The sequence below is a fragment of the Nomascus leucogenys genome, chromosome 11, assembly GCF_006542625.1.
Source record: "Nomascus leucogenys isolate Asia chromosome 11, Asia_NLE_v1, whole genome shotgun sequence".
NCBI classification, from domain to species: Eukaryota; Metazoa; Chordata; class Mammalia; order Primates; family Hylobatidae; genus Nomascus; species Nomascus leucogenys.
In genome coordinates, this window is record NC_044391.1 from 23,999,716 (window position 1) to 24,016,198 (window position 16,483).

The following is a 16,483-nucleotide window of genomic DNA, read 5'->3' on the forward strand; positions in this document are numbered from 1 at the left end:
CCTACATTCCAAATAGGGGTGAGTGGTTATGATTGTATCTTAACTGGTTAGTTCCTCTTGCACTATATCCACTGTATTACCTATAGAATTTACCTATCCTTTATCCAGGAGAACTTCCCCAACATAGCAAGACTGGCTAACATGCAAATTCAGGAACTACAGAGAACACCACCGAGATATTTCATGAGAAGATCAACCCCAAGACACATAATCATCAGATTCTCCAAGGTTGAAATGAATGAAAAAATATTAAGGCAGCCAGAGAGAAAGGCAAAGTAACCCACAAAGCAAAGCCCATCAGACTAACAGCAGACCTCTCAACAGAAACTCTACAAGCCAGAAGAGATTGGGGGCCAATATTCAACATTCTTAAAGAAAAGAATTTTCAACCCAGAATTTAATATTCGGCCAAACTAAGCTTCACAAGCGAAGAAGAAATAAAATCATTTCTGGGCAAGCAAATGCTGAGAGATTTTGTTACCATTTGGCCTGCCTTGCAAGAACTCCTGAAAGAAGCACTAAATATGGAAAGGAAAAACCAGTACCAGCCACTGCAAAAACACACCAAAATATAAAACCAATGGCACTATGAAGAAACTGCATCAACTGTTGTGCAAAATAACCAGATAGCATCATGATGATGGATCAAATTCACACATAAGAATGCTAACCTTAAATGTAAATGGGCTAAATGCCCCAATTAAAAGACACAGACTGGCAAATTGGATAAAAAGTCAAGACCCATTGATGTGCTATATTCAGGAGATCCATTTCATGTGCAAAGACACACATAGGTTCAAAATAAAGGGATAGAGGAAAATTTACCAAGCAAATGGAAAGCAAAAAAAAGCATGGGTTGCAATCCTAGTCTCTGACAAAACAGACTTTAAACCAACAAGATAAAAAAAAAAAAAAGACAAAGAAGGCCTTGCATAATGGTAAAGGGAACAATTCAACAAGAGCTAACTGCTCTAAATATATATGCACCCTACACAGTAGCACCCAGATTCATAAAATAAGTTCTTAGAGACCTACAAAGATACTCAGACACCCACACAATAATATTGGGAGACTTTAACACTCTACTATCAATATTAGAGAGATCAATGAGACAGAAAATTAGCAAGGATATTCAGGGCTTGAACTCAGCTCTGTATCAAGTGGACCTAATAGACATCTACAGAACTCTCCAACCCAAATCAACAGAATATACATTCTTCTCAGTGCCACATGGAACTTATTCTAACATCGACCACATAATTGGAAGTAAAACACTCCTCATCAAAAGCAAAAGAACTAAAATCATAACAAACAGTCTCTCAGACCACAATGCAATCAAATTAGAACTCAGGATTAAAAAACACATTCAAAACCACACAATTACATGGAAACTGAACAACCTGCTCCCAAGTGACTCCTGAGTAAATAATGAAATTCAGGCAGAAATTAAGAAGTTCTTGGAAACCAATGAGAACAAAGAGAAAATGTACCAGAATCTCTGGGACACAGCTAAAGCAGTGTTAAGAGGGAAATTTATAGCACTAAATGCACACATCACAAAGCTACAAAGATCTCAAATCGACACCCTAACATCACAATTAAAAGAGCTGGAGAGGCAAAAGAAAACTAATCCAAAAGCTAGCAGAAAACAAGAAATAACTAAGAGCAGAGCAGAATTGAAGGACATAGAAACCCAAAACACCCTCCAAAAAAATCAATAAAACCAGGAGCTGGTTTTTTGAAAAAATTAAAAAAATAGATAAGCTACTAGCTAGACCAATAAAGAAGAAAAGAGAGAAGCATCAAATGGACACAATAAAATATGAAAAAGGAGGTATCATCACTGACCTCACAGAAATACAAATTAACATCAGAGAATACTGTAAACACCTCTACACAAACAAACTAGAAAATCTAGAAGAAATGGATAAATTCCTGTTACCCTCCCAAGACTAAACCAGGAAGAAGTTGAAGCCCTGAAAAGAACAATAGCAAGTTCCGAAATAGAGGCAGTAATTAATGGCCTACCAACCAAAAAATGTCCAGGACCAAATGGATCCACAGCTGAATTCTACCAGAGGTACAAAGAGGAGCTGGTACCATTTCTTCTGAAACTATTCCAAAGAATTGAAAAGCAGGGACTCCTCCCTAACTCATTTTATGAAGCCAGCATCATCTTGATACCAAATCCGGGCAGAGACACAACAAAAGAAGAAAACTTCAGGCCAATATCCCTGATGAGCATTGATGCAAAAATCCTTAATAAAATACTGGCAAACTGAATCCAGCAGGACATCAAAAAACGTATCCACCATGATCAAGTCGGCTTCATCCTGAGACGTAAGTCTGGTTCAACACACGCAAATCAATAAATGTAATCCATCACATAAACAGAACCAAAGACAAAAACCACATGATTATCTCAATAGATGCAGAAAAGGCCTTTGATAAAAGTCAGCATCCTTTCATGTTAAAAACTTCAATAGACTAGGTATTGATGGAACATATCTCAAAATAAGAGCTATTTATGACAAATCCACAGCCAATATCACATTGAATGGGGAAAATTGAAAGCATTCCCTTTGAAAACCAGCATAGACAAGAATACCCTCTCTCACTGCTCCTATTCAACATGGTATTGGAAGTTCTGGCCAGGGCAATAATCAGGCAAGAGAAATAAATGAAGGGTATTCAAATAGGAATAGAGGAAATCAAATTGTCTGTGTTTGCGGACAACATGGTTTTATATTTAGAATACCCCATCATCTCAGCCCCAAAATTCCTTAAGCTGAGAAGTAACTTCAGCAAAGTCGCAGGATACAAAATCAATGTGCGAAAATTGCAAGCATTCCTTTAATCCAACAATAGACAAGCAGAGAGCCAAATCACGAATGAACTCCAATTCACAATCATTACAAAGAGAATAAAATACCCAGGAATACAGCTAAAGAGGGATGTGAAGGACCTCTTCAAGGAGAATTACAAATCACTGCTCAAGGAAATAAGAGATTACACAAACAAATGGAAGAACAATCCATCCTTATGGATAGGAAGAATCGATATCGTGAAAATGGCCATACTGCTCAAAGTAATTTATAGATTCACTGCTATTCCCATCAAACTACCATTGACATTTTTCAGAGAATTAGAAAAAACTACTTTAAATTTCATATGGGATCAAAAAAGAACCTGTATAGCCAAGACAGTCCTAAGCAAAAAGAACAAAGCTGGAAGCATCACACTATCTGACTTCAAACTATACTACAAGGCTACAGTAACCAAAACAGCATGGCACTGGTACCAAAACAGACATATAGACCAATGGAACAGAACAGAGACCTCAGAAATAACACCACACATCTACAACTATCTGATCTTCAACAAACCTGACAAATACAAGCAATGGGGAAAGAATTTCCTATTCAATAAATGGTGCTGGGAAAACTAGCTAGGCATATGCAGAAAACTGAAAATGGACCTCTTCCTTACACCTTATACAAAAATTAACTCAAGATGGATTAAATTCTTAAATAAAATCACGAACCATAAAAACTATAGAAGAAAACCTAGGCAATACCATTCAGGACATAGACATGGGCAAAGACTTCATGACAAAAATGCCAAAAGCAATTGCAACAAAAGCCAAAATTGACAAATGGGATTAATTAAACTAAAGAACTTCTGCACAGCAAAAGAAACTATCATCAGAGTGAACCAGCAATCTACAGAATGGGAGAAAATTTTTGCAATCTACCTAACTGACAAAGGTTTAATATCTAAAATTTACAAGGAATTTAAACAAACTTACAAGAAGAAAGCAAACAACCCCATCAAAAAGTGGGCAAAAGATATGGACACTTCTCAAAAGAAGACATTTACACAGCCAACAAACATATGAAATAAAGCTCAACATCACTGATCATTACAGAAATGTAAATCAAAACCACAGTGAGATACCATGTCACACCAGTCAGAATGGTGATTATTAAAAAGTCAAGAAACCATAGATGCTGGTGAGGCTGTGGAGAAAGAGGAATGCTTTTACACTGTTGGCGGGAATGTAAATGAGCTCAATCATTGTAGAAGATAGTATGGCAATTCCTCAAGGATCTAGAACCAGAAATATCATTTGACCCAGCAATCCCATTACTGGGTATAAACCCAAAGGAATGCAAATCATTCAACTATAAAGACACATGCACATGTATGTTTATTGCAGCACTATTTACAGTAACAATGCCATGGAACCAACCCAAATGCCCATCAATGATAGACCATATAAAGAAAATGTGGTACATATACACCATGGAATACTATGCAGCCATAAAAAGGAATGAGCTCATATCCTTGCAAAGGATGAAGCTGAAAGCTGAAAGCCATCATCCTCAGCAAACTAACACAGGAACAGAAAACCAAACACCACATGTTCTCACTCATGTGGGAGTTGAACAATGAGAACACATGAACATAGAGAGGGGAACAACACACACAAAGGCCTGTTGGTGAGTGGGGTGTGAAGGGCGGAAACTTAGAGGGCAGGTCAATAGGTGTAAAAATTTTATTTTTTAAAAAGAAAAAAATAAAATAAAATATGCACTCACATATTTAAAAAAACAAAGAATAGTAAAAAAAAAAAAAGTATTTACAGATTTTTCCAGATATAAGTTACTGTCTACAATGTATGCCTATTATACTTGTCCCCAATGAGTAAATTCTATTCAGTTTACCTATTGGCATAACAGGAAATAGAGAATGTAAATTATAATTTTGAAATGTCATTTTATATGTTGATCATTATTCATTGTTTCTGATTTATTTCAAGTCCACTCAGTAAATTAGAAGCGTACATGCACACACGTATTAAGTGCTGAGGCACTACACGAAATGTAAATATGAGCTGGATGAGATATGATTCCAGTATAAGAAGCTGAGCATCTGAGTGGGGAAGGGTATAAATGATATAAGATGTTGCAAAATAACTCAAATGCAGACTGAATAAAAGGTTCAATGAAATTGCAAAAATGTAGGGCCTTATAAGAGGGTTATATAATTTTTGATTGGGGGATCAGGGAGGGAATTATATTTTGAGATAAAATTTGAAAACCTGAATAGGGTTTTGAAAAGCAAAGATCTAGTCAGAGAAAGCACATAAAAACAACATATGGATCTAGGAAAACTTAGGATAACTAAAGAATAATGAATATAATAGTTTAATTTAGCTGGAGCATAAAGCCTCTTAGGAAGTGGAAATACGGCTGAAAAAGTAGGTTTTGAATGCTTAGGAAATTTGTTACCCAAACTACCCGTTTGGCATTCTGTGTATTTCTATGTATTTTCATCTACATATATACACATCCTAACAACCTTACCTAATGCTAAACCTTTTCAGATATGAATTATTTTTTAGATAGCTATATATCTCTGTCACATCACAAAATTGCATACACATGTTTATTATTATTGATAATGATGGTGGCTTGTGATCTAATGAGTTAAATAAAACGTGGAATTATCATTTTTTACAACTGTATCCTCACCACACCACCACATTGGCAAATCTAAATTTATTATTTTCTCTGTCCATTTTCTTGCATTTCTCATATCAGTGTCTTCCACAATTATCCATGAATTGTATGAATGAGAAAGTAGGGATCATTCCTGATTCCACTCACTTCTTCATTCCAAGCTTCTAGTCTCTAGGACTCTCTGATTCCATTTGCGTTTCGGGATCTTTTCAAACATGTCCATCCTATCTACTACCTTAGTGCAGGTCACCATCTTTCTTTTCAGTTCCCTGGCAACAGCCTCTAGACCAGTTTCCCTGCTTCAAGTTGTAATCCCTCCAACTCGTGTTCTTTATTAAAATGAGTGTAATTTTACTCTTCTTTAGCAATTCCCTACAAACTTTAAGTAAGTGCAAAGAACCATTGGCTAGGAATACATTACAGGACCCCCTTAAAGTAACAAGCACCAGTGTGATCATGAAGAGAAATAGAGAAAAATTAAAATTGTCTCTTAGATTTGTGGCTTGCTAAAAGGGCAGATAAGAAATTCAGGAGAGGAATGTAGGTGGAGGAAGCAAACTTTTCATTTGTGTCTTTCTTGTTGATTGGGAATATTACTACCTCCATATATTGGGTGAGACTTATTTCCTGGTGTGAAAGAGTTTTTGAGATGTATACATACTTGTGAAACAGACACAGTTTTCTTTGTCTATACCTTGCACTTTACAAAGTACAAAGAAGTCATAGACATACATTAAATTCCTAAAGTTGACTGCTCATGATTGTCCTGTAATTTAGCCTCTGAAAGAAGGATATGCAGAACACCACGGGTGGTGCCAGAATTAAAAGCCAAATCTCCTCTTGACATGATCCTACTCATTAATTCCAAATGTGAGAGCTAATATGGTGAGAAGCCAGCTTCTTTATGAAGGTGAATATGTGGTGATTAGATGGTTAATTGATAGTACATGGTACCATCCATGTTATGTATTTGATATTTTGTAACGTAGAAGTTGCTGTTTGACTCAACAGTGCTATTAAAATGAGGAGCATTGGAGGCAATGAGAGACTTGTCACTTTAAGGTGAATGAGCTGCACAGTCATCTTGCTGTAGGAAAGGGGACCCCCATGGTCTTAAAGCCCCATACATGACATTTACACATGTATCACAAACAGCTTATAAGAACAAAAATAGTATGAAAACAGATCTGAGAGTGAATATTCGGAAACAAAAGAGGGGATTTAGATAAGAAACAATTTCTTTTGTTTTGCCTATTAATTGAAGAGGTCTTAATTTTAAAGACTTACATTATTTGGAACTAACAAATGCCTCATGCCCAAACTGTAGTAGATCTCTGCTCACCAAGCATGCCTCTAGTCAGAAAATTTGCACTGCAGTTGTCCTGGGTTAAACAATGCCTTGTAGATATGGCTTTTTGAAAAAAAAAGCACTTCATGGTGACTCCTGAGGAGGGGAGAAAGAAACATATACAGGTAGAGCTGTGAAGAAAGGAGGTGCTTTATCAGTTTCAGAGAGAAAAGCAGGAAAACAAGAGTAGAATCAGGCTGAAGAATGAGATAATTTCCCTTTCCTGAGATTATTAGAAGGAAGAAAAGAATGGGAGAGAGAGTTAATGAGAGTGATAACTGTGGAAAATCCAGGATAAACTGACAGGGGCTGATGGCTTAGTTGAAGAGATGATTAAAAGACAGAATGAAAGGATGGATAGATTGGAGGGTGGAATCTAGAGACTGATTAGTGTAGGATTTAAAACAGGCAAGATTCAGGGTGATATTGTTATGTTCACAGTTCAGTGACCTTCAGGAGAATAGCTTTGACCTGAGCCTTAGAGAGTGAAACCTGGACCCAGGTAGAAAGGACAATATCACCAAACAGCAGTTAGTTGGTATGAAATGCACCTTGAGAACTTTCAAATTGGAATGGAAATAGGTGATACAGAAGAACTGCAACCAGAAAATCATCTGGTACACCAGGAAGATCACTCAAAGAAAATCAAAACCAAGTTTAACTTTGACATAAGATTATTTGTTTACTTGCTTCTTGAGGAATTACCATCTCCATAGCAAGGATTTTTTTTTCACTCTTTCAACCCAAGAACCTAGAGAAGAACCTGGAACATAGTAAATGCTCAGTAAATGTTGGTTGCTTGGTTTAAGGGATAATTTAGGGACAGAACCTAAGGAATGTCAATCTATAATTTAGTAAGACAGGAAGCATTGTTCTTTACTTAAAGTGCCCTAATCGTGGAGCCAAGAAATTCTAATTTCTGCTTCTCCCTTTATTATTATTATTTTTGAACAAAGAGCTTCACTTTTATCCCAGCTTCTTATCTATAGAATGACTACTTAGTCATGCCCTCCTTGAATAGGAGAAGTATACAAGACCTGTCTCAGTAATCAGGCTCCTTAGGGTAATGATTTCCAACATATCTTTTAACCACTTTTTTCAAACAAAAACCCGGACAGGAGCCCCATCCTGCCAGAGTCAATGCGGAGCCTAAACCAGATCAATGTGGAGCCTAAAAATCTGATTGTTGTGGCTGATTTAGAACATGCAAATGAAGAAACCATTGTAAGAGGATCAGTTTCTGGTGGGACAACCGAATCTACACTGGTTTATATCCACAAATGGGCACTTGCCACTAATCTTCTCTCCAGAAAATTGCATCCTGGGGTGGCAAAAGTGGGTGGATCAGTGGGAATCATTTCTTCTGTGAATAAATAAAATCAAAATCAGTAAATCAATGATAATGACTGAACAGAATGTCTTCATGTAAGGGGAACAAATTTACTCAAAAAGTAAAGTTAAATTATCTTTATATTTTGTGGAAAGAGTACAAAATGTCAATGTCTGAAAATAATGTGTCTGTTCTCATAGATCGGCATTTCCAAAAGCATGCTCCATAGAAGAGCAACAATCCCATGAGAAGCAGCATAAAATAAAGTTTCCATGGCCAAATAAGTTTAGGAAATTAAGTATTTCCCATTCTCCTCTCAGAGATTTACTACAGACATTAGCACTTTAAAGACTCTAATTTTTCTGTACGAAAAAGACCCCCTTGATGTTAACTCTTCATTTCCCAAACCTGATTGACCATGAAACACTTTCATGGTGTGATAACAATTAATAACCCATCTATAGAATATACTTTGGAAAATGCTCTTTTAGTTCAATGGCAATTTCTAAACCACTCTAGTTGATTAAGCCTGCAAGTCATGAGAACAAGCTGCCCTTTCACTTATAATTTTCTCTCTTTCCCCTTCATGAAACAAAAGTGGAATTTCTGAGGTCTTCAACATTCTCTAGCCTTGGTACAAAGCCCAGTACTATAATGGGCATCTCACAGGCAATTACTCTTTTGGAGCAGTATTTATCAAGAACCTTTCCACCAATATCTTGGCTATGAGAACAAGGGGTAGGATGAGGAATGTGGGCAAAGAGTAGTGAAAAGGAACATGGCTTGTCTCAAAACAGCTATGAGCTGTTGTCACCCAAAGCCTAGAATCTTTTTCAAATATAAAATTTGGCATTTCTTTCTAGACAATTCTATTTAATATGTTTCTGTAGATGCAGTCTCAGTGAATAAGCAAATGAATTTTGTGAAACCACAGGATAGGCTGGTTTGTTGCCACAGCAAAACCTTCTGTTTGGACAACTCCTTGATTATATAGCCTATTTGAAAATCATTCTTCATTATTACAGGAACTAACTTGCCAAGGCATAATATGGCCACAAACCCAATTTATGTTGCCACATTAAGCAAAACAGAGTGACTTCCTACTCCTCCTGATGACTTTAAAATGTCTATCTAAATCCAGGCTCCAAGTCTAGCTGGTAGAAAGACTTGGCACTTTCTGCATTGGAGAGCTGTTCTGGGTAAACAGCATGACACACAATGTAAAAGAAATAATTCAGATGATAGGGGAAACAGAATAAAAATGGTGTCATATTGAAAGAAAGAAGACTTTTTCTTTTACTCATGTCAATGACCTGACTCAGCTATGTATTTTTACAACATCATGCTAACTTAGCTCTTATTGAGCACAGTGAGCTCTTATAAACTTCAGCATTTTGTAGCTTGCATTATGTGTATACATCATCTAATTAGCATTTAATAGTTACTGTGTTTTCAGTACCATGCTAGATTATTACATACATGTTCTTTGATTTAGTTCTCAAGACAAAATGTTATAGATTCTCCTTTTACACTTAGTTTGTGGATGAGCAACTCAAAGCTCAAGGAGATTAGGAGATTAGGTTAATTTCCAGTCATGAAGTCACTGAGTAGACAAATCAGGTGTTCTGACTACTAGTCCTGTGCCCTCAGAGTGGTCTCTCCAACCACCAAGCTATTTCTGTTTTAACAATATCCCTGACTACAACCAGCCCAGGGCTTTCCATATCATACTTGTTCAATACATGTTTTTTGAGGGTATAAATGAAAAGAAGATCTAACAGCCATGTCCTTCATATCTTTTCAGTTTCCATGGAGAACCCAGTCTCAAATCACTCTTGATCTCTATTATATCTGTTTATCAACTCATATGTTATTTTCACTGTTATTTTTAAGCACATAGATGATGTTTTTATTATAACTCTCTAGAAGTTCAAAGACCAAAAGTCCACAGTCCAGAAATCCCTGGTAGGAATAATCCAGCATGGATATATATTTCCAGCTATTAAGGGGAAATGGCTAGAAAGCACATTTCTACTCCAAGATGCTAGCCTAACCCTGGTGGAAATGGCATAAACTACTTGACAAATTTTGAAAAGTTACTGGTCACATTTTTGTCAGCATTTCTACTCTAAGACCCATCTCCTTAAGTGACTTTAATTATACTTGCTAATGGGAAACAAAACAATGATATAAGATGTAAAATGAAGCAATGATGTATACTAGTTTGGTGGAAGTTTTCAAAAATAAGTAGACTTTACTTCGAATTTGAGTACCACATCCTGTGTAACAGAGTGGTTAAATACAAGACTCAACACAAAGCCTTGCATATAGTAAGTGCTCAATAAGTATTCATTGAATGAACAGATACATGACATCTAAGTAGTTTTCAGGCAACGTTAATAAACAAGGAGGTCTTAAAGAAATGGTTCAGAATTATGTGCAGTTCAGAATTGTGCCATTACTCAAATCGCTATTATTAATGGATAATTGGATATGACTTGTCTAATTAAAACTAATTTAAGAAAAGGGCATTGTAACCTCATGTATACTTTATAGTATTGGAACTCTAATAACAGCCATGATAAGGGGGAGATAGAAACTGTTTGATTCAAATCAATTTAATTAAAAATACATCATGCACTTATTAGATGTGTTTCAATGCTTTCTTAAGGTAAAGCTGAACTTCAATATGTGAGAGATTGGGAGAAAAATAATCCAATCTAAAGGATCAGCATGAAGATACTGGAATCACTAAGCATACTGAAGAAACCCTAAGCGGGCTAATTCCAAAATCTGTGTTCTTAGTCACTACATAAAGACTGTCATATATGAAGAATAAAGTAAACTCAGTTTTGGACAATTGGAAATTGAATTATCAGAAGGGTCTTCTATTTTGAGAAACTGATTGTAATTAGCATATTCAAGGTTTCTTTGTAACTTTTCAACTTCTGTTAAGATCAACTATGGCAAATATTAGAAGAAAAGTCAGTATGGCATAATGGAAAAAAAATAGTGGGCAAAGGAATAAGAGATCCACATTGTAATCCCAGAACAACTTCAAACTCACCACATGACTCTTAAGCATGTTACTATCTCTTTCTGGGCATGCATTTCATTACTTATAAAATTAGACAACTGGACTATAATTAAAGGTCTTTTTCACTCCAAGATAGGCTCTAATGTAACCATCACTAAAATACAAAACATGTATTTGGCAGACAGAGACAAGATAGCAATGTATAGATAAATATTGACTCTATTTGACATTGTAATAGAAAACTAAAACAGAATTTCCACATTGGTTTTACAAAATATGATCTCTGTGAACACTCATTAATGACAAAAAGAGGAATGAGTAGTCCACTGGAACAAAGTTTGTGAAATGTGAAATACCACGTGCTCTTCTCTGGAAATACGCAAGTATGTTAGGATATTAAAAGTTCTGCAAAATACTGCAACTATGGATCCTCTAAATAAATTCATTTAAATTAGCTGTTATTTCTAATTACATTTACCAATACTAATGTGCAATGAACATTCAAGGAATGGATGGCCAAGTCTGGGTAATAATTGACTTCCATTGATTTCCTGAATGAAAAGTATGTTGGTCTCTTGATTAGCAGAAAAAGCTGCAGTAAAATATAAATGTTGCAGACTTATCAGCATTTCTTTATTATATTGGAAAAGAAATTGCAGGACTTTGCCACGCTTGTTTGGCTAAGTGAAACTCTGGTAAATACATGATTGGTTAAATATGTTGGTGCTTGGTTTTGAAAGTCCACTTTCACAAATACTGATGAATTACCCTTCTATTGTATCTTACACAGGAGACTTACTGAGTGGAACTAAATTGGTTGGCATAAATTATAAACTCTTTTAAGCCAAATTTTAAAATATTTATGTAGAAGTCGATGCCACATACATATGAAACCATTCTATAAATACCAACAGGAATTTAAAATGGTGGGATTAAGATATAGTCCTTATACAAAATATCATTTTGTCCTTATACACACACTGTTCAAAAAATCCTCTTTCAGAATAAAGTACACCTGATTTTATTAAATGATGAAACTGGAAGGGATCTTAGAATTAAAATATCCCCAACTTCTCACTCTATAGATGACCAAAAGAAAACCTACTGAATGATTTATTTTAAATCTGTTTGAAAGTTAGTGGAAGAGCTCTAATTAAAACTCTATCATAGGGTCCAACCTAGTTCATGTTCTAAATTACTAATATGTCTTGCATTAAAGATTTTTCCTGGTTGGCTTCAATATTCTGCAGTGAAGTTCTAAAGCTTGGTCTAGTTTGGGTAGAAATAACCATAACGATAGTTCATCCTCTTGCCCAGTTTAATTTATCTTAGTCACCTTTAAAATTCTGTTTGGTTCTGATATCAAGACTATTTTAAGAAAGAATGTGCTTAGACTTGAATAAAATGAGGTTAAATAAAAGGACATCTGGGGTGTTATTCAATGTATTTAACAATTGTTGCCACTGCAACATCCACCAATTAGAACAATTGCTGGCTGTTAGCCACAGGCCCTGTTGTACCAATACTTACTAGCAATAAACCAGTCTGGGGTTGTTCATTTTCTGCCTCTCCCCCATAACCTTGCTATGCATTGTACATACATGTATCTTTGTATGTTTGTGTTTGCAGAAATAGAGGTGGGGTAGAATGAAGCAGAGCACTTATTGTGTTTATAAATTCACTCATCAAATATTTACTGAATCCAAATGCAGTACTTGCTCTTACAGAGTCTTTCTGTATTGCAGAGAAAGCTTGAACGGGAGCTATCCTCATGCACCCCCTTAATACACATATCTCCCAATCCTCTCACCACTTACAGGATTTCACACAAAGATATTTCATCTAGAACCTTATAAAAGACAAGCTTGCTCCTGCATTTCCAATTTCAGTGCATATATTTACTAATAAAGAAAAGCACCATCAAATGTAATTTAATCATTACAAACTTCCCTTTTTTTCCTATTAAATTATTTAAGAATCCATTTTCCTGAAATTTGAGTGCCCTTGGAAATTATCCTTTCTTCATAGCTGTGTAAGTAGTTCAAAAGGTTCTGTAAAATTAGCTAGATTCCCTTGAAAAACAGAGCAATTAAGTGAGATTAATGATATAAGGGATGGCCAACCGAGTTGGATCTCTAAATGTCAGCAACGATATACAAATAGTTTTCATCATAGCAGTTGTTTCCCACCATGACCCTAAGAACTAACGGTCAATGGTCTGATCTGACGAACTTTATCTAAAATGATGATATTAAAGTCAATTTCAATGTGCAATTTAATTTTTCAGGTGAACTGAACATCCTGCTTTATTCAAGAAAGCTTAGTCCTTGTGAGAAACTTGCATATGACTCACCTTGCCAGTTCACGTTTAAAAAAATGACACATTATAATTTTACGAATTTATGAGGTACAATGATCATATCACCAGTTCACTTTTTAAAAATTAAGTATATAAAAAATTACAGCACATAAAACAAGGTTTAATCAACCCCACAAACTTAATCAGGAATACCAAAGAATTAATCTTAACTAATGTGATTTGGTTTGGGGATGCAGATGGGATAATAACTGAGTAGTTCAGTTATTTCAGAATGTGTCTAGACGTGTCTACATGACTTAGATCCATAGGTAATCCGATTCATATTTTTCTGATAGCTGACTCATATTTCTAAGACATCTTTTATCTCCTCACCTCTCTCTGGTGGCGGTACGCATTCAGTGATAGGAGCTAAAGGACACAGTGTAGAACTAAACCAGAATTTATGCAAAGTCAATGAGCTGAACTGGAATAACTGAGTTGGCTAAATTAATCTGAGCAGGATCTATCGCTTTCTCTAAAGGAACCCTGACTAGCAATAGCTTCTCCAACTGCCAGTTGACTCTAACTTAAGTTCACTGCTTCTCTGCTGTTGCTAATGTGCAGGTTCTGGGTCCTGAACTAATTGCTGCCAGGTGGGTGACAGGAAACAGAGCTCCAATCTTGGTCTCTGTTCTCAGAGAAAATTCTGATATTCTTTGGAAAGATATAGATAAAACCTAATGTTTGTCAAGAAACTCTATCTGTTATCCTTGTTGGCTGATACACAAGAATATATGGTAGTCTTTGGCCAAATTAAAACATTAAAATGGACTCCTTTTTTGAGGAGGGGTTGGGAATAGGGGATAACTAGTGGGAAAGGAAGGAAGGAACTAAAATGAACTGAATGCATATAGGAGCCAGGCAATTTATACACATTACATTATCCTCCTATGAAATGCAAATAGGCATTTAAATCTCCACTTTATATATAAGGAAATAAAGGTTCACAGAAGTTAAGTAACTTGATTAGGATCTCACAGTCAATAAGCGGCAGAGACAGAACTTGAAAATAGTTCTTACTTCAAAATCTATTTTCTTTCCATATTTCACACTGATTCTAGAAACATACGTATTTAAATAAACATGCACACTGAAAATAATGAAGTTTGAAAATAAGTTGTCAATGATTTTTTTCTTTAATTGATCTACCTTAAAGATTATATAACTATCTTCTGGCTAAGTTTCGCTGTATTAACACTATAAGTCTGTAAGCTGTAAACAACTCTATATGCCAAAATTCTTAAATCATTCAGACCCTTTGACTAAGGTTTTTTTCCTCTTGATATTATAAATTGGTCCAGATTTGATTGTAGAAATGTTCATCATAACTTTCTCTAATGTGGTGGAATTTGAAAGTAATCTAAATGTCCAAAATAATGAATTTGTTAATCTTTGGCACACCTATACTAATGGAATATTCTGCAGCCATTAAAAATTGTGTACTAGAATATTTAATTATCTAGATAGATGTTTTTGGTATGTTATTACTTTAAAAAGGGACTACAAACTGAATGTATGACGTAATCTTATTTTTGTAAACATATTTTATATGTGAATAGAAAAAAGGCTTGAAGAATATAATATTATGCAGCAGGCACTATGAGTATACACGTATTACCTCCTTTAAGCTTTTCAACAGCCTTCGCATGTAGATACTATTATTGTTACTGTAATTTTGCAGCCATGAAAACTGAGTCTTAGAGAGGCTAGGTAAAATACTAGATTTGCTATGTAAAAAATAACCTCCAAACCTCAGTTTTTTAAAAGAACTGATTTTTTCTTTTCCTCAAGTTACATGGTAACTGTGGGGCAGCTGAAGCGCCCTCTGTGGATCTGCTCCACATGATTTTCTCTCTGTGACCAGGGCTGATGGAGCAACCCTCGTCTGGAATATGCTGTTCTCAGGGCAGAGGATGGTCCTGCCAGGGGAGCAACGCTTTGTTCAGATGAGGTAAGACCTAACTACTCACACCCTATTGCCCTAAGCAAGCTACAACATTAAGGCCAAAGTTAACATATCGTGAATACATATGCTTTTTCCGAGGAAGGAGAAAGCAAATAATTAGAAACACACACACACACACACACACACACACACACACACATACATCCACACGACACAGAGGAAAACTGCACAAGTTTCCACAGCAAGGTGACAAAGATGGTACCGGAACCTCTCCAGATGGTGGGATTGAAAGTGATTTATTTGATTTGATTTGATTTTGCTTGTCTGCATTTTCTAATTTTTGCAATATACAGGAATTGCTTTTGAAAAAAAAGAAAAGAGGAAATGAACTATGTTGTTCTTGTTCTGTGTTTTGTGCACTGTTGCCGAGAGGAATGTTCCCTATGGTGTAGCTTTGGAGTACAGAATAAGAAAATAGTAGGGGGAGGAGGGAAGTTATACTTGTCTCACCTTAATTGCTTGGGTCTGCTTTCAATCTGTCTTCAGATAACTGGAAATATACTTTTTAAAAAGTTTGACAATAATCCCCAATAAGGAACCACCCTCAAATTAAAAGAAGGCTCTTAAACCAATGGGAATGCCATTTCACTGAGAACTATTCTCTATAATGAAGGCTTCATTCATGATACCAACAGCAAGTTGCAATAAAAAAAATGAATTAACACTAATTAGCAACACACTGAAGACAGAATGTCTGATGGGCTTTCTAATTACATCTCTTAAGAGTACCCTGGTGGTGATTAGGTGTTAAAAAATGTATTTCACAAATGTAATTACGAAACTATAAAGGGAAATTAATCTCAGTGGCCAATGAATAGTCATAATAGACCCATAAATACAGCTTCCAACAATATACAAACAAAGACAGAAAGCATTCAGTGATATTATAGAAAATTGCCCGTATTTCCCATTTTAATT

General features: G+C 35.6%; 1 protein-coding gene across 3 annotated transcripts in view; it reads right to left on the reverse strand.

Moving 5' to 3' along the window:
• Positions 1-16,483, reverse strand: part of CALCR (calcitonin receptor) — a 159,089-nt gene that overhangs the window by 63,001 nt on the left and 79,605 nt on the right. Inside the window, exon 3 of one of the 3 annotated variants that reach the window (XM_030823075.1) lies at positions 8,166-8,236. The exons of the other annotated variants lie outside the window; for them this stretch is intronic. Coding sequence (XP_030678935.1) covers positions 8,166-8,193 — 28 coding nt within the window. The 5' untranslated portion in view covers positions 8,194-8,236. The remainder of the gene's footprint in view (positions 1-8,165; positions 8,237-16,483) is intronic. 3 annotated transcript variants of the gene reach the window in all.